Source organism: Schistocerca piceifrons, chromosome 1, assembly GCF_021461385.2.
Source record: "Schistocerca piceifrons isolate TAMUIC-IGC-003096 chromosome 1, iqSchPice1.1, whole genome shotgun sequence".
Lineage (NCBI taxonomy): Eukaryota > Metazoa > Arthropoda > Insecta > Orthoptera > Acrididae > Schistocerca > Schistocerca piceifrons.
Genome location: NC_060138.1, coordinates 344,447,762 through 344,467,329, shown reverse-complemented (window position 1 = coordinate 344,467,329; position 19,568 = coordinate 344,447,762). Strand labels below are relative to the sequence as shown.

Here is a 19,568-nt window from a genome sequence, read left to right as displayed (position 1 = left end):
TGATATAGCCCATGATTTCTACAGAATGAACTTTCTGGAGCAACTAGTATCAGCTACTCTGGTAAGGCAGAACACAAATTTTTGACTTACTATTTCTAGAAAAATTCATGGAGAAGAAAAATGCCCCCATGAAAAGTTTATTTTTTGTAAGACCATCTAGTATGGTTCCTTATTCAGTATGGTGTGTACATCAATATGGTTAAAAGTTAATTAACTCAGTACAACATTTCTACAACTGTTCAACTTCGCGAAGTCGTATATGACTCAGCCCGAGAAGTATTCCGAAGAAACGTTGCTGGATTAAAAGTGAGATCAGTCACCATCAATAGTGTAGCATTGGGGAGGGGGGGAACTCTGCATAGAGATAGACAATATCTGTGAAGAAATGGAAGAAGCAAAGCTTGAGTTCTCCAACCTCCTGCCTACGAGATGAAGCCTTACAATGGGCCTGCGACTGCAAAAACATGTTGTTGTCACAGTGTCATTTTGTCCAAGCAGTAACACGAAGAAACGACTACAGTTGACTCAGCATAAGAAGATCTGTGAGACTTAGCAGTGTCTGTGATAGCTTTCAGATGCAAAGCACTAATGGCTGCAGGCCGTTCAACAATTCTTCTTTATCTGTCCATAACATACAGCTATCACCAACATGATTTAAGTGGCAACAGTGTGCAGTATTTGGTTCACATAATAGTCGTCTATGCAGCTCATTCATACTCAACATTACTGATTTCTTTGATTGATTGATTTAAATGAAAGCTCACGATTTGTACTGACTGATGACTAAAGCAAGATGCGACAGTGGAGGAAGCAAGCAGAAAAGGGGGAGGGGGAATATGTAGTTTACTAAACCCTCCAGTCAGTACATTTGCTCTAAAATTGGACCTCATCCCAATGTATCAAATGTTCAAATAACTTTTGAGAATAAACCAGATAATGTCCTCAACAATCAGCAATATTTCGACAGGTGAGCTCCCATAATTTTCAAGGCACAAAAGATAAGACAGATTGTGCATGGCAGACGATACCAGTAATGCTTTTCAATAACGCTTCATTTTGATAAATAAATGTTGTGAGACTAGGGCCTCCCGTCAGGTAGACTGTTCACCGGGTGCAAGTCTTTCAATCTGACGCCACTTCGGTGACTTGCGCATTGATGGGGATGAAATGATGATGATTAGGACAACCCAACACCCAATCCCTGAGTGGAGAAAATCTCCAACCCAGCTGGGAATTGAACCCGGGCCCTTAGGATTGACATTTTGTTGCGCTGACCACTCAGCTACCGGGCCCGGACTTTCATTTTGATTAAACCCACTTACAAAATAAAATTTGCTAAATCTGTAGGGAAAATTACTGAAACGTAGTATTACAGGATGGGAAAGGGGAGGACACAGCTTAGGCACTGCTGCCAGGGGCGCATTGAGCATTTCGGTACAACTCTACAAGTATGCAGTACTGAGCGATACTGCAGCTAATTTAGAGAGCGAAAAGAAGAAACTGTACTGAAACAGTTGGTTATTTCACGGTATTTTTGGTACTTAGATAATAGCTGCACAGCAACTTCTTTTTCTTCAGGGTGGAAACTGGTATGCAATATTTTAGAAGTGGTGTATGTTGACAGCCAACGACCTTGCTGCAGTGCTAACACAGCTTGCCATCAGATCAGCGACGTTAAGTGCTGTGGACAGGGACCACCTGAGTCTCCTGAGTGGGTGCTGTTGACAAGCGGAGTGCTTTCAGCCCTTGTGAGACAAACTGAGAAGTAGCGGCTCCAGTTGCGGAAACTGACAATGGCCATTAGAACAGTTTGCTAGCCACATGCCCCTCCATATCCGCGTCCAGTGACGCCTAACGGCTGAGGAGGACACTGCGGTCGGCTGGTAGCGTTGGGCATTATGAGGCCTGTTCGGAACGACGGAGTAGGTTGACAAACATCACTGTCAGCAAGCTAATAAAATAAGATGGCAGTAGGTTGACGAGTATTTTGCAAAACTAAAATATGATACGCAAGTTGTTTTATTACACAGATGTCAGTTTAAGTCATTATGCCAATCTTGTCACAATGACTAAACAACCGCGTCTTTCAGAAAGACAATAAGTTGTCGGGTGTCCAATCGGGTTTATAGTTCTGTTCAGGGGCGATTCTAGAAGTTGGTCGGGGGACGGGGGGGGGGGGGGTACTAATGGGGGGAGGGGGTTTGGGGGAATGGAATATCGCTTAATAAAAGGAGAGCTGGAGTCCTCTACTGACAAATTAGTAAAATTTGGCGTTGCTTTAAGTAGTTTTTGGCAACTGTTTTGGAGTTCAGGGTAAAAAATGTGCATTAATAAATAATAAGACGCCCATTTTAAGTTAAATGATATTTATTGGTTTAGATAGTAAGCTATTTGCCGCTGTTATTCCTTTGTTAAAATTGTTTGAAATACATTGCAACTTATATTGCTTCATAATTATTAAAAAAATGATTGAATCTGTTGGAGTAATATATTCACTGATTTCTGAAGTCGTTTTATCCAGTGTAATATGATACTCCATTGTGTGTGTGTGTGTGTGTGTGGGGGGGGGGGCTACAGCCCCCCCCTCTCTTGCCACCGCCCCTATATGATACTCCATTGTGTGTGTGTGGGGAGGGGAGGGGGCTACAGACGCCCCACCCCGAAAACACCAAAAACCTCATAAATCACAACCATTGACAAGAATGTCAACTAATTTTACCCACGGAAATGTGAAAACGATTCGGTATTAATGATAAACTACCAGATATCGGCAGCTACATATTTCAATCTGACGCTCTGACCATAATTTAACATATGAACTAAAACTGGTTTTAAAACAACGTTTAGCGTAATGTTTACCTTCAACGCAGCATTCAGTATTGCTGTTCTGTTCTGGCGGCTCGGCCTGTTTACGTCGAGTTTGGGATCCTCTAAGAGAAATTCGAGGCACTCCTTCAGCTTGGTCTTCTCACTGCAGGTCTCTGGCTCAGGCCTGTTGGCCAAGGCGTGCAGCACGGTCTCCCCTCGGCTGTTGAGTGCGTTGACTTCAGTCCTGCCGTCTCTCAACAGTGTCATGACTGCACTGAAGTTCCCGGCTTCTGCGGCAATGTGCAGAGCCGTACACCCATCCCGTATCTCATTTGGCTTGTTCGGGTCAGCTCCAGCATCCAGCAGAATCTGAATACACGACTCTTCATTCACTATGTCATGTTTTAATCTGGAACAAACATGACCATCATGCACAATGGAGAACTCTCTCGCAGAATTCAAATATTTTGCAATTGGCATGTTACTGGGGTTCGGGTACACATGTATTAAAAATGACAAAATATGTACATATAATATGGGTGTCAAAATATAAAATATGGACACAAAAACTACTATTTTCAAATAAACCACACTTTATTACACCAAAAACAAAGAGTTTTATGCGTCTTCACTGTCACTGGCATTATTTGTATTGTGATAGTCCACTTTTCGGTGCTTTATGTGTTCAAAAAATGGTTCAAATGGCTCTAAGCGTTATGGGACTTAACATCTGAGGTCATCAGCCCCCTAGACTTAGAACTACTTAAACCTAACTAACTTAACGACATCACACATATCCATGCCAGAGGCAAGATCCGAACCTGCGACCGTAGCAGCAGCGCGGTTCCGAACTGAAGCGCCTAGAACCACTCTTCCACAGCGCCCGGCGTGCGAAATGTGTCGTGAATACAACTCGTAGCAAAGAAATAATAAATATACAAATCACGCATGATGCAGTAGTTTTTCACGCATCTCAGTGTTTCTAAAATAATGAGTCCAGAACTATGTACCTTACAATGAAACAATTTTGTAAGTACATTCAGTGGTATATGTAATCACAGTCTGCGAAATTTGTCGTGAATACAGTTTGTAGTACAGAAATAATAAGTTGAGTTAAATCTGATGGAAATGGAAACGTCGTGTGGCTAGGGCCTCCCGTCGGGTAGATCGTTCGCCTGGGGCAGGTCTTTCGATTTGACGCCACTTCGGCGACCTGCGCGTCGATGGGGATGAAATGATGATGATTAGGACAACACAACACCCAGTCCCTGAGCGGAGAAAATTTCCGACCCAGCCGGGTTCGGATACTGTTTTACTGCATGAACAACGGAAATATAATATGCAATAAACCTTTTCCCATTCATCAAATTGCGCGGGTTGACAAGAGAGAAATGGTTTCGTGAAGGTACGAAGTTATGTGTAAAGCTTGCTTCAAGTCATTATGCGCTCTCATTCCGAAACACTGGATGAATAAAACCCGGGCGTTCGCGTGTCGTGGGCTACACATATTTTTCATCCCCACCCTTTTTATACGCAGGTGGTTCTTATCCTCATAGCGATTATTTCTAGACAGTAAGCGATATGGGTAGCAATCCTGGCTGAAATCGTTCTGGTGGCTTGGGAGGAGATGTGGAGCATTCACACATTCATTTCTGTAATAGGTATGGAATTGTCGACCTGACTAAGACTGAAACTGATGGAAAACGTTAAACATTGTTGATTTAATAGTTTTTGGCTGATTTAAGATTTATTTTCTGAATCATTTAAGAGCTGTCGAGCACTGCTGTAGAAACTATGTTGAAAGACACAATAAATAATTTTTTTGCTGGGTTCTTCAAGACAAGATACGATACACACAACGATATACTGGAAGATAAGGGAATATATGAGGCGTGTTCAAAACGCAGTGGGTAATTTGTAATTTCGCGTGTTATTTAGTCCGATTCGCGCTGCTATTTTGTTCCTGTGTTGGTGAACATGCCTGACAAATATCTGTACAGTGTCTAGTGTTAGCCGTATCGGATTTTATTCTGTTGTCAGCTGTCAAAAAGGTTACATGCCGTCTGGTAGTATCAGCGGTTATTTATTTTGCATGAAAATCGATCAGAGAATTTGTATCAAATTTTGCTGTTAGAACGGAATAAAGTGCAGTAAAGGTTTACAGATGTAAAATACTGCTTTTGTTGAATCCGCTATGAGTAAAACAATGGTTAACGAGGTGTGTTAACGTTTCGAATAAAGCTGTAAAGACGTACAGACGACGATCGCCCTGGACGACCCAGTACATTATCAGATTATCAAATCGTGGCAAAAACGGAAGAAATAATTATGAACTATCGCCGAATCACAATCAGAGTAGTCGATGAAGATGTTGGCATATCATTTGTCTCATTCCATGAAACTTTTCGGATGTTTTAGGTACGAAACGTGTGACAGCAAAATTTGTTACAAATTGTTGAATTTCTAACAAAAAGAGCAGTGATCGCAAGTTGTTCAGGAGTCGATTGATGAAAATCAATAACATAGTATGAAGGCTTTCACGACCGGGTGACATATCTTGTGGTAAACCTTCCGGGATGTAAGGTCGTGGTCCATGAAACTCTTCAGCTCCTAACGTTTCGTCCAGAGCTGCGCTGGACCTTACATCCCGGAAGGTTTACCAGAAGATAAAATCAATAACGATGCACAACTAGCGAAGCATACTGTAACAGGCGTTGAAATTTCTTTTCTCCCACTCTGCAATATGTGTAATAGCACTGACCTGCGTCTCCCTTTGATTCCTTAGCATTCAGTAGGTTAACAGGAAGGTGATGAGGTCGCGACGACCCAGGTGTACCTTTAGTAAAAGCTGTTTTTTCTTGGATAAGAAGAACGAACAGGGTTACTGTTATGGAACTATATGAAATAAGATCGTCATAACTTCTGTACAGTTTGCGTTAGAACGTTCAAACTGCACGATTGGCCGCGGGGCATGATGGGAATTAGTATGTGCAATACGGTTTGGTTTAGCGACGAAGCCCATTTAAACTGGATGTGTTCATCGAGAGCAAAATTGGCGCATTTGGGCACTTAGAACCAGCATTTCGCGATAGAGAAGCCTCTTCACACTCAACAGGTGACTGTGTGGTGTGCAATATCCAGTCACGGAATAATCTGGTGCGATATCTTCATTATCCAAAGCGACACTGATTTCGACAAGATGTGGTTCATTCAAGACGAATCTCGACCCCATTGAAGCAGGAGAGTGTTCGATGTCCTGGAGGATCACTTTTGGGACCGCATTCTGGCTCTGGGGTACCCAGAGGCTACGGGCATGGGCCTCGATTGGCCGCCATATTCTCCGGATCTGAACACATGGGACTTCGGAGTATAAATGTAGATGTAGACGTGTAGTGCTTACTTGCAGGCGAGCTGCAGTGGCGTGACGAGGTGTGGCGCCGGCAGCTCCATGTCGATGGAAATGTCGGCCGCCTGCAGGAGCTCCCGCAGGGCCTGCGCGTCGTTCCTCTGGAGGGCGTCCACCAGCTGCTGCCACGGCGGGTAGCAGCCGCTCAGCATGCGCCGCACGCTCGGTCTCATCTGCAATCACACCCAACAACGACACGTAAGAGAAGTTCTCTCAAGAGTACCACTGTCTATGGGTAAGCACTTTAAGTTTTTCTATGTCGACTGTCTTGTACAGGGTCGCGCACGAAATGTGTTACCAATTGTTTCTTTCACAATTTACGACGCACATTAGATATCCCGCTGGGATCTGTACAGCAGTACCAGCAGAGCTTGGAAAAACAAATGAGTTACGAAATGACGTGTAATTCACGATACTGTCGCTAGGAGACTAGTAAGCAGCAATGGCTGACAATGGAAGACTGACGACACAGCAACGATCGGCAATTGTTTTACTTTTTCATGAAACGAAAAGCCTTGTTGTGACTCAGAGGCGTTTTCGACAACAGTTTAACACACGATGGGTCCCTTGCAAGAAGACCACCCACAGATTGTACGATAAATTTGTCCAGGAAGGAACAGTATTGGAAGCGACGCGACCTCGGCCGAAGCCTGTTTGTTCGCCGGAGAATACTGAAGCGGTACGAGCTGCTGTACAGAGAAGTCCCGGGAAATCGTGTAGAAAGGCAGCAGTGCAACTGGGAATATCCAGACGCTCCGTTCAACGCATTCTTAAAAGTGATCTCCATGTGTACCCATACAAGATGACCTGTGCACAGAAGCTCACTGAAGAACACAGGCAGCAGAGACTACTGTTTGCTCAGTGGGCGGAGGATAGGGAAGAAACTCTCAACAACTCAACAACGTTTGGTTTTCAGACGAGGCGCATTGTCATTTAGACGGTGTGCTTAACAAACAAAATGTACGCTTTTGGGCCACTGCAAACGCACAAGTGCTTCATGAACGACAACTTTATGCTCCGAGGATTACAGCGTGGGCAGCAATTTCCAGTCATGGACTTATTGGACCCTTTTTCTTTGAAGAAACTATGAACAGCGGGAGTTATTTGAGCATGCTTCGCAGTAGCTCCATTCCACAGCTTCTTGCTACTGCCTTGCCCTTCAACACGCACAGGTTCGTGTAAGATGGAGCAAGGCCACATACTGCAAACACTGTGTTGGAGTTTTTACACGAGCATTTCGACATGCGGATCATTTCACTCAGGTTTCCAGGTCGCTTCAATAACGGACAAAATTGGCCCCCCAATAGCCCAGACCTCAATCCATGTGACTTTTTTCTTCTTCTTCTTCAGTGTTCGTTTGAAGGAAGTTAGGAAACGAAACGGTGCACATATTGAGCATGTGCTGAGTTAGAACAAATCTCCATGGACGGCTCTTCATACGTTCCTTTCTGATTGTATTGACAATAAAGTTTATATTCAAAAACAACATGGTAAGACATTTCGTGCGCCACCCTGTATCTTTGCCGTCGATGGACGAAGGCATATCGGTGACAGAGACCATGGACACCGGGAGTTTAGCGGCACCACCACAAGCGGCTGTAACTACGGCACGCAAAGTGGCCGCCTGGGGAACTACGAAAATGACCATATAACCGGCTGCAGAGCAGACTGGAGTCTGCAGGCTGCTCCAGTGCGCCGTGAAGTATAAGATGTCATAGTGTTAGAAGGCGGCGCAAGACCAAGGAAGCTGATTGGAACACCAACATCGACGCCGCGCTACAAGAGGCTGAAGCCCGCTTCAGGATGACACCCCGCACAGAAATGGAAGCTGCCCGCCTCCTGTTACAGGAGGTCTACCATCGAAGACCAGAGACAGAAATCCGAGCGTCGCAGATCAGTGTGCAGTCGAATACGACGATGACGACCGGACAAACTGAGGACCACTATCAGCAACGACGTGCAACCCAGACGCATGAACCTCAGCCACGCCCAAAGACAGTGGTATACAGAGCAGTGCGAACGACGAAAATCACCGAAGAAGACGGACTTAATAAAAGGGTGACGCAGCAACGGCGAGCACACCGACTGGTCCTGACCAACCAAACAGTGCAGGCCTACGAGATTATCAGGGCCAACCGTACGCTGGTAAACCAAAAAGTAGTCGCTCGAATGGAAAGGCAGATCGAGGACAACAACGAAGACGAAGGGGAGGCAGAAGAAACTCCGAGCACGAAGAAGACGAATACTACACACTTTACTGGAAAGACCCAGAATTCATATCAAACGTCTCACCATGTCAGAAGAAAAGAAAGAAAATATAAATTTTAAGAAACACAAATGTAATTTGATAATGGTAATTTAAAATATCAAAATAAATATGTAACTCCATTAGTGAAAAAAAAAAACGAGAAGTCTGTTCTTCGGGCAACCACCTCAAGCCGATCATCAACAGCTATGCTGAGCCACCATCTTCATACCGCCTCTGCCGCTAAACTCAAAGTATAACATCGGTCCTCTCATTTCAAGTGTTCAAATGGTTCTGAACACTACGGGACTTAACATCTGAGGTCATCAGTCCCCTAGACTCAGAACTACTTAAACCTAACTAACCTAAGGACATCACACACATCCATGCCTGAGGCAGGATTCGAATCTGCGACCGTAGCAGCAGCGCGGTTCCGGACTGAAGCGCCTAGAACCGCTCGGCCACATGGGCTGGCAGACTTGCTCACGGTGCTGTCAAGTGTCAGTGGTTGCACCCTGTGACAGACGTTAAACTTCAGGAACTCTAAGTGTCCGGCGATTATAGTTGTGTTAATATTGGCGTCCAGTAAATATTGTAACTGTAAAAGGGTTTATTTATCGCTGCGTGTTACAAAAATTTGGAAATTTGTGATCAGTTCCTATGGCACCAAACTGCTGAGGTCATCGGAACCTAGGCTTACACACTACTTAGTCTAACTTAAACTAACTTACTTAGTCTAACGTAAAGTAACTTAACCTAAGGACAACACACACACACACACACACACACACACACACACACACACCCATACCCGAGGGAGGACTCGAACCTCCGCGAACCGTGGCAAGGCGCCCAAGACCTCTCGGCTACCACGCGCGGCTCTGTGGGTTACAGCAGACTGCATTTGGTGGCAAACTGTCATTGGCTAACCATTATCCAAATGCATAACGACATAAAGATCAGACGTTTCCTGTAGTAAAATCTGTAGTGCCATCTTCCAGTCAAGAGGACTACAGGAACCATTTTCTATCGGAGGAAGCGCACAGTCGTGCGGTGTCCGAGGTAACAGACCTACTGAGAGACACCTTCTCACTCTTCGTTGCAGTTCTTGGTTCACATCACTTCGTGAGCATCGGTGCTTTAATTGCTGCCGTCTTCGCAATACGTGTGTTGCTTTCCACCGCCTCGGAGACAACTGGTATTGTCAAGCCATTCGCGGTACTACGCTCACAGCAAACTCGTTCATGATTAAGATACTGATCTGCACCGCAAGAAATCAGCATTTCCGTGTCATCAATATTGTATTGTATTGTATTGTATGTTAACCGGGGACCCAGAAACGACGGAGAGGTTCCGTCCCCGCCGCAGCCGCAGTGGGCCACAACCCCACGACGACTATCATAGTCCACTACACCCCTCAGCCGCCCCACACCGAACCCAGGGTTATTGTGCGGTTGTTTTTCCTTAATCGAATTTTTGATGTTGTTCTCAAATTGCAACACCTTCTGAACTTTTCACACTACTTAGGCAATAGAAGCATGGCCTTTCCCAAAGGTACTTCTGACAAAAGCGATCCGATAGCTGGAGTCCAAAGTTTTTTTAATTGTGCCTTTTGCGTTCTTGTTGTGACATTTCTCTAGGAACTTTCATCCATTAGCGCATATTTCTTCACATCCAAACGAGAAGTGAAATACCAATTTTCATAGATTTAGCTTTAAAATTGTGTAATATAACGAAATATTTTCTTAAAAATTCTCATCCCCAATTTCACTCCCCTAGGAGTTGAATTTGCAAAAGTTTTAGAACATGTATTTTTTTATTTCTAAACCGAGAAGTCAAATACCAGTTTTTATAGGTGTAGCTTTAATAATACCTTAGTAGTTCTTTGATAAAAATTTATTTAAGACAAAATTAACCCACTCTTACACACCCAAAGTGGTTAAGTTTCCAAAAATACTGAAACACGTATTTATTTATTTCTGACAGAGAAACCAAATGCCAGTTTTCGTAGGTATGGCTTCAAAATTGCTTTAATAGCGACATATTTTCAAAGAACCTTTCATCCCCTGTATCACCCCCAATATGGATGGAATTTCGAAAAATCCCTTTTTAGACGACGCCTCAAGTATAAGATCAAAATCCTTGCTAAATTTTGAATTTCTGTCATTAGCAGTTTGGGCTGGACGATAATGGATCAGCCAGTCCGGACATTGCCTTCATATACACTCAAGAGCCAAAGAAACTGGTACACCTGTCTCATATCGTGTAAGGCCCTCGTGAGCACGCTGAAGTGCAGCAACACGACACGGAATGGGCTCAACTAATGTCTGAAGTAGCGCTTGCGGGCTTTCACATTAAAATATGAAATGATGGTGTGGTGAGGCCCTCAACTCCGTAAAATCCGACTCAGAGTCGAAATATTGAAAGTTTTGGCTGGTTTCGTCGTCTATGGGCTGGGATACGTAGTTGCCGCATTACAGAATATTGCTGAGTCTACAGTAAACAATATGAATATACACATGAATCGAATGGTCGAAGGTTCCTATCACTCTGCAATTACGAATGTAACGTATAAATTTATAAATGAAAGATTGCAATTATATAAAATCTGCAGGCTCTATCTTAACGACTTTAAATGATGAGTACAATAGCAGAAGTACTTTTAACAATGCGGTGTATTTCTGCCAAACACTTATTGGTGTCGATGGTTCGGCAATTAAATAAAATATGGGTTGAATAACAGGGAACCAATAGATTCCTACTTTACGTAATTAGTTATGAACAACAACATAGCTTGCGAGATATTCACTTCCAAACGCGTACATCTTCACTGCAGAAGCCACAGAAATCTCACAAGCACACAAGTCGGAAATCTGAAGTATTTCTATCTCTCGTGGTCACGCGCCAACCGCTCCACTTTCTAAGTCCTTCCTGCGACTGTGCATCCGTCGCGCCATCGCATCCAGCACTTCCCTTGTAATGTGCCCGTTTTTTCGTGTAACTGTGGAGTTCTTGTGGCCTGACGTGATCGATAGTAATCCGCCACTTTGACCTCCAATAATTCACGTACTATTCAAGTTAAATGACTGTAATTTATACCAATTTAGGTTTACACTAAAAGCTTTCTAAACACACGTCGATCGACGAAATCGGATGAAGCGTTTAGATTTTAGAATTTCGTTGCTGGATGTTACTTGTATAAAATTTACTGTCAGATACTAAACTTTAAATTAATAAAGATATTGAAAATCTGATTACACCATCAGAATCGTCGTGCAAATAATAGTTACGTACATGTTTCTTTTTGAGGTATCATGATTCATTTGGCTACTATTAATTTCCATACGAACTGTGAAATGTCTGCAACGATGGTTTCACAAAGTCCGCCATCTTTGGCACTCTCAGCATAAAAGTCTCTTTCATCAACACAGTGTCACCACGGAATTCCCAGCCATGTGGTCGGCTGGACCATACGCTGGGGCTACCCCCCTTGCTCAGCTAACGTTCGGCACCATGTGGTTTTGCTGGGCCGTGGCCCACTGAGAGGCCCCCGCCCCCGCGTGGCCACGCTAACTCCGAACTCAGAATATTTTCAGTGCACCACACTCGCCCATTACAGCACATGCTGGAGGGAATTGAGACCATTAATTCTGCAGGGCTGTCCATAAATCCTTAAGAGGACGAGAAGGCGGAGATCTCTTTTGAATAGCATGTTGCAAGGCATCCCAGATATGCTCTATTGTGAGGGGAGTTCGGTGGACAGTGGAAGTGTTTCGGCTCAGAAGAGTGCTCCTGGAGCCACTCTTTAGCAATTATGGACGTGGGGTGTTGCATTATCCTGCTGGAATTGCCCAAGTCCATCAGAATGCACAATGGACATGAATGGATGGCAGGTGATCAGACAGGATGCTTACGTATGGGTCACCTGTCAGAGTCATATTTAGACGTATCAGGTATCACATATCACTCCAATCGCTCACATCCCACACCATTACTGAGCCTCCACCAGCTTGAACAGTCTCCTACATGTTCCATGGGTCCATGGATTCAAGAGGTTGTCTCCATACCCGACCATCTGCTCAACACAATTTGAAACGCGACTCGTCCAACCAGGCATCATGTTTCCAGTCATCAACAAAAAAAAAAAAAAAAAAATGGCTCTGAGCACTATGGGACTTAACTTCTGAGGTCATCAGTCCCCTAGAACTTAGAACTACTTAAACCTAACTAACCTAAGAACATCACACACATCCATGCCCGAGGCAGGATTCGAAACTGCGACCGTAGCGGTCGCGCGGTTCCAGATTGTAGCGCCTAGAACCGCTCGGCCATTCCGGCCGGCCCAGTCATCAACAGTACAACGTCGGTGTTGAGCTTAAAGGTTTGTGTTGTAAAGTCATGAAGGGTACACGAGTGGGCCTTCGGCTTCGAAATTCCATATCGACGATGTTTCATTGAATAGTTCCCATGCTGGTACTTGTTGATGGCCTAGCATTGAAATCTGCATCAATTTGCAGAAGGGTTGCATTTTTTCCAGCTGCATCGATGTCGGAGATTCGATGTTTTACCGTTTTCCTAATATTCACGGTGCACTCAATTATATAGTCTTACGGGAAAATCCACACTTCATCGCTACCTCGGAGATACTTTGTCCCATCGCTTCTGCGCCGAATGTAACACCACGTTCAAATTCATTTAAATCTTGATAAGCTGCCATTGTAGCAACAGTAATCGATCTAACAACTGCACCAGATACTTGTCTGTATATTGATAAACGACTTGTGGATAAGCTTAAAATTACGTTTATAAGAGTCAGTCAGAAGAAAACGAGACATACTGATAAAAGTAAGTAAATGGTTTATTATTTCAAAAGTAATCACCATATCTCTTAGCGTATCTATTCCACTGTGACACGAGACGGTCAGCGCCTTCATGCAAAAACGTTCGTACCCAGGCGTGCACCTCTTCGTCCGAAGCAAACAGAAGGCTGTAAATGTCTTTCTTCAGGGCTTCAAAAATATTAAAATCACATGGGGAGAGATCTGGATTGTGTGGAGGATGTATAAGGGCTTCCCAGCGAAACTTCTGCAGCGTAGTTGAAACAACATTGGCAACAAGTGGGCCCGGCCGGATTCTGTAGGAAACCGCAAACATTTTTCCATGAAGACATTGAGCATGTTGTCTCAGAGTGGGGTAAATGTATTAACAGATAAGGGGAACAATTTTGGAACAATAAACTGTTACTTACTTTTTCTCATCTGTCTCCTTTTCATTTATTGTCCCTTACAGTAACTAGGAAACTTTTTCTTACACTTCCAAATTTAACTGAATACACTGGTTGGCATTTTGAAAGTAAAAAGTCCATGGTTCTTAAAACAAAAGTAATCTGTTTGTTTAGAGACTATTCAGAAAAAAAACATTTGTATGAAACTTTCTGGCAGATGAAACTGTGTGCTGGATCGGTACTTAAAAAACCTTACCTGTAGTAGGCGGTGCTTTCATCGATTGAGCTATCCAGGTACAGTTCATTCTCTAACCTCAAAGCGTCAATTATGCCAGTAGAGTAGGCGGTGCTTTCATCGATTGAGCTATCCAGGTACAGTTCATTCTCTAACCTCAAAGCGTCAATTATGCCAGTAGATCTGCTTTAATTTCCGAATTTCATAAAAGCTCTCGTGCATACTTCGCCACATTAGCACTCCTAGAGGAAAGGAGTAAGCGCTTTTCAGGAAGATACAGTCTTTGAGGGCAAATGCTAAAGAGAAGAAATTTTACCCTAAAACACCGTCCTGAGAGAGGATACAAGGCGCAGAAGAAGGGTCTGAATTGACAATGTTACTTCAGCGTTACTCCCACGTGTTTCAAGAATCTGAACGTTAGCTACAGACCACCATTTACATCGCATGCTTTCTATCTTGTGAACTGACAGGCTTCTCCCTGTACAAAATTCGTTTACTTTTCTGTACTGCCATTTTATGTCTTGATTATCAAAATGTTATCAGGTATTTGTGTGTCTGTAAAGTCTGTCCCACTTGTTTATGCCTTATTTTTTGGAAACAATAGGCTCTTCAGACAGTGATAGCATAAACTGTCATACTGCTACCACACCTGTACCCCGAAAGCCACATTAGGGTGCTTGGCGCAGGGTACTTTGTGTATCACTGTCCCTTTTCTCCATTCCTGCTCCAGTCGAAGGAAGAACAATTGTTGGCAAATCTCCGTCTGAGCTCGGATGTGTCTAATTTCACTTTCATAGCCTTTTCACGACATATAACTTACGTAGAAGAAAGCTATAAATCGTGTGACTCTTCTGGAAACGCATTTTTAACAGTAAACTATACCAGGACGCCTCTCTTGTAACAGTGGAGATTCACGTTCATCTACGAGCCGCTTTCGCGCTTTTTAAACGAATCCTTAACGAAACGGGTTGCTCTGTTTGGGCTTTTCTCTACTTCCTCCATCAATCCTATCTGATTATGGTTCATGACTGGCCAGAAGTACTCAAGTATCCGTCGAAAGAACGTTTTGTAAGTTACCTCCTTCGAGGCGGACTATAGTTCCAACGAATCTCAACCTGGCATCTGCCTTTTGTACAGTTAGTTCTCCGAGTCTGTTCCACTTTAAATTTCTGCAAACGCACTGGATGTCTCTGCTTCCAGTGACTGTTCGTAAATCGTGTAGTCACACAATAACTGATTTTTCCGCTTATTTATGCGCAGTATGGTGCATTTCATGTTAACAGCCGCTCCCTGCACCAAGTGTCGATCCTCTCCGACCCTTTGCGACTTCTCTAGTACAGCAACATCATCCGCGAATGGCCACACGGAACTTTAATGACGCTTTACAGTAGGTCTTTCATACTACACTCCTGGAAATGGAAAAAAGAACACATTGACACCGGTGTGTCAGACCCACCATACTCGCTCCGGACACTGCGAGAGGGCTGTACAAGCAATGATCACACGCACGGCACAGCGGACACACCAGGAACCACGGTGTTGGCCGTCGAATGGCGCTAACTGCGCAGCATTTGTGCACCGCCGCCGTCAGTGTCAGCCAGTTTGCCGTGGCATACGGAGCTCCATCGCAGTCTGTAACACTGGTAGCATGCCGCGACAGCGTGGACGTGAACCGTATGTGCAGTTGACGGACTTTGAGCGAGGGCGTATAGTGGGCATGCGGGAGGCCGGGTGGACGTACCGCCGAATTGCTCAACACGTGGGGCGTGAGGTCTCCACAGTACATCGATGTTGTCGCCAGTGGTCGGCGGAAGGTGCACGTGCCCGTCGACCTGGGACCGGACCGCAGCGACGCACGGATGCACGCCAAGACCGTAGGAACCTACGCAGTGCCGTAGGGGACCGCACCGCCACTTCCCAGCAAATTAGGGACACTGTTCCTCCTGGGGTATCGGCGAGGACCATTAGCAACCGTCTCCACGAAGCTGGGCTACGGTTCCGCACACCGTTAGGCCGTCTTCCGCTCACGCCCCAACATCGTGCAGCCCGCCTCCAGTGGTGTCGCGACAGGCGTGAATGGAGGGACGAATGGAGACGTGTCGTCTTCAGCGATGAGAGTCGCTTCTGCCTTGGTGCCAATGATGGTCGTATGCGTGTTTGGCGCCGTGCAGGTGAGCGCCACAATCAGGACTGCATACGACCGAGGCACGCAGGGCCAACACCCGGCATCATGGTGTGGGGAGCGATCTGCTACACTGGCCGTACACCACTGGTGATCGTCGAGGGGACACTGAATAGTGCACGGTACATCCAAACCGTCATCGAACCCATCGTTCTACCATTCCTAGACCGACAAGGGAACTTGCTGTTCCAACAGGACAATGCACGTCCGCATGTATCCCGTGCCACCCAATGTGCTCTAGAAGGTGTAAGTCAACTACCCTGGCCAACAAGATCTCCGGATCTGTCCCCCATTGAGCATGTTTGGGACTGGATGAAGCGTCGTCTCACGCGGTCTGCACGTCCAGCACGAACGCTGATCCAACTGAGGCGCCAGGTGGAAATGGCATGGCAAGCCGTTCCACAGGACTACATCCAGCATCTCTACGATCGTCTCCATGGGAGAATAGCAGCCTGCATTGCTGCGAAAGGTGGATATACACTGTACTAGTGCCGACATTGTGCATGCTCTGTTGCCTGTGTCTATGTGCCTGTGGTTCTGTCAGTGTGATCATGTGATGTATCTGACCCCAGGAATGTGTCAATAAAGTTTCCCCTTCCTGGGACAATGAATTCACGGTGTTCTTATTTCAATTTCCAGGAGTGTATATACTGTGAACAGTAATGATCCTATAAGACTACCTAGGAGTTACTTTTAGTTTTCAAGATTCCTCTCCGTTACGACTGACACATTGTGTTCTGTTTGCTACAAGCTCTTCAGTCCAATCACAAAGCTGATCTGATATTCTCTACGCTCATATTTCATTCATCAGGTTCCAGTGCTAGAGGGTATACGACACATTCCCGAAGTCACAGAACATGGAATCAACCTGGATATCGGTATATAAGGTATTCAGAGTCTCGTGGACGAACAAAGTGAGTTGGTCTTCACATGATCGCTACTTGTGCAATCCAATGTTGATTCCTACAGAAGAAATCAGTTTCCACAAAGGTCATAATATGCGAGCATAAAATATGACCTTCGCATTTTTCCTATCACTTGGAACGCTTTGTTCCTCCAGCGTCCTGCTGAAAGATGCTATAGCCGACAGTGAAGTTATCAAGCACGAGGTGATGTAGGATGCTGGAAGAGGGCCAAGTTCTTTACGTGGAGAGGAAATATTCCAATGAGATCCGAAATCGCAACGAAACGTGATAGAGACATAGAGGAATTAAAACCATTAGCTGCCAACAGGAACAGATTTATATCAAAGGCACGAGTTAAAATTTTGAGCCGGACCGGGGTTCGAACCTGGGTCTCCTGCTTACCAGCCAGATGCGCTGACTTATACACAATGCAAACACAGTGGTCACCATAACTGTACGGACTACCCTAGCTCGGTTCCTGTAAAACCCAAATTCTCAACTTACCCCAACACTACCGATGTAGTGCCCCTGCTTATTAGCCACATAATTCGCGGTATCTCGCCGATTTCCGTAAGAATTGAACTTGACGTGCATCTGCATTGTACACGTGAGAATTGGCTTGGGGACCGTGCCGGGTTTTCCCTCAGGCAGCGCTAACGCGACCTGCTGTCACGATTTATCGGCGCTGTTGCGAGCGCCCGCCCCCCTTCCCCGCCCCTGCAAGGCCTCTTATCCATTGCGATCCTCCGCAGGTCCTTGACGCATCTCAAGAGGCTCTCGACTACCCCTCTGCTGAAAGCCGTTCCCTGTCTTGCCAGGTCCAGCCTCTCCCAGTTCCTAGCAGTTGCCTTCTTTTCGTCTTCAGGCGTTGGTTTCTGACAGCTGAACGTTACTTCCTCTTTTCTCGAAGAACTCTACTTGACATTCTGTTTGCCATATGTACTGACAAGCAAAAACATTATGACCATCTGCTTATTAGCCTATTCCTCCACTTTTGGAACACAATATAGTAGTTATTTTACGTTGCAAAGATTTGTCAAAGGTCTGACAGATTTTCACAGATACGTGGCTCCAGATGTTTAGGCACATGTAGTGCACTTCCCGTAAATTACAGTGCGGTGGATCGTAGGCGCGAAGCTGGAGCTCCATAGCGTCCTAGATCTGTCTCATCGGCTTTGGTGGGCAAAGCATCAACGCGAGTGCAGCAACACGCTCCTCTAAGCACTATAGAACGATCCTGGCATTGTGACACGGACAACTGTCCTGCCGAAAGATGCAATCGCCGACAGAGAAGGTATCAAGCATGAGGTGATGTAGGAGGATGCAGGTGGTCCGTAATAATGTTCACGTAGTTGTTCAGGCTTCCCTGTAAAGGCGGTCAGGTTTTAGTGGACAACCGGTGGAATGGGTGGTACAAATAACCAAGGCATGGCTGCAAGCTGAAAACTGACTGGTCTGTCAGTTTTATTGCTAAAAATAAGAGATAAATCAGAGCGTATGGAGGCTACCGACAGACTGAATGGAAACGGCATTGAGAGGATCAGGAGGGTGTATCGCATCAGGACGAAAGCTGACTGCCAAGAGAGGACGAGAACTGTGCTCAACGGTGCCTCCCAATTCACTCTACGGTCCTCACAAGACACTTTGTAACCCTCTGATTGACGGGCCGACACCAAAGACGCTGTTTCTAAACCCGTCACTTCGTAGAAATGCCGACCGTGAGAGTGGTGTTTACCAAGGAGCATGTGACTAGGCCGTTCGGTTGGTGTTGGTATCCGGTGCCAACTAGCCCAGGCCCAACCACAGTTGACAGGAAAAGCGTAGTTACATCGAGTAGTGAATAAAGAATCTGGTGTAAAATATTTGTCTCCCATACAGTCTGCCAGTCCACCTGTACATAGTCCAAAGCTGTCAAGGTGCCTTCGATTGTGTGGAACTGGGGACCTAGAAACGACAGAGAGGTTTCGTCCACGCCGTAGCCCACAGTGGTACACAACCCCACACAGGCTACAGCAGTCCACTCACCCCACCGCCGCCCCACACCGAACCGAGGGTTATCGTGCGGTTCCGACCCCAGTGGACTGCCCTGGAAACGTCTCACACCAGATGAGTGTAACCCCAAATGTGTGCGTGGTAGAGTAACTACGGTGTGCGCGTACGTGGAGACAGTGTGTGCGCAGCAATCGCCGACTTAGTGTAACTGAGGCGGAATAAGGGGAACCAGCCCACATTCTCCGAGGCAGATGGAAAACCGCCTTAAAGAGCATCCACAGACTGACCGGCACGCCGGAACTAGACACGAATCCGCCGGGCGGATGCGTGCCGGGGACCGGCACACCTTCCCGCCCGGAAAGCAGTGCGTTAGACCGCACGGCTAACAGGGCGGGCTGCCTTCGATTACTAACAACGGTCCATTGAAGCCCAGTTGAATATCCCCCACAGTACAATACTGCCCGGATCCACCCGCGTACGTGGCGAGAGTGCATGAATTCAACCGGCGTTTCGCCTGGATGACTACTTATCCGGACACCAACATCGACCTGGTGTAACAACAAACGTGATT

At 45.6% G+C, this 19,568-nt stretch overlaps 1 protein-coding gene across 1 annotated transcript in view; it reads right to left on the bottom strand.

Moving 5' to 3' along the window:
• Nucleotides 1-19,568, bottom strand: part of LOC124720390 (transient receptor potential cation channel protein painless-like) — a 132,163-nt gene that overhangs the window by 19,494 nt on the left and 93,101 nt on the right. The window contains exons 2-3 of the mRNA XM_047245764.1: nucleotides 6,209-6,387; nucleotides 2,860-3,217 (exon numbers count right to left, since the gene is read on the bottom strand). Of these exons, the coding sequence (XP_047101720.1) occupies nucleotides 2,860-3,217; nucleotides 6,209-6,387 (537 nt within the window). The remainder of the gene's footprint in view (nucleotides 1-2,859; nucleotides 3,218-6,208; nucleotides 6,388-19,568) is intronic.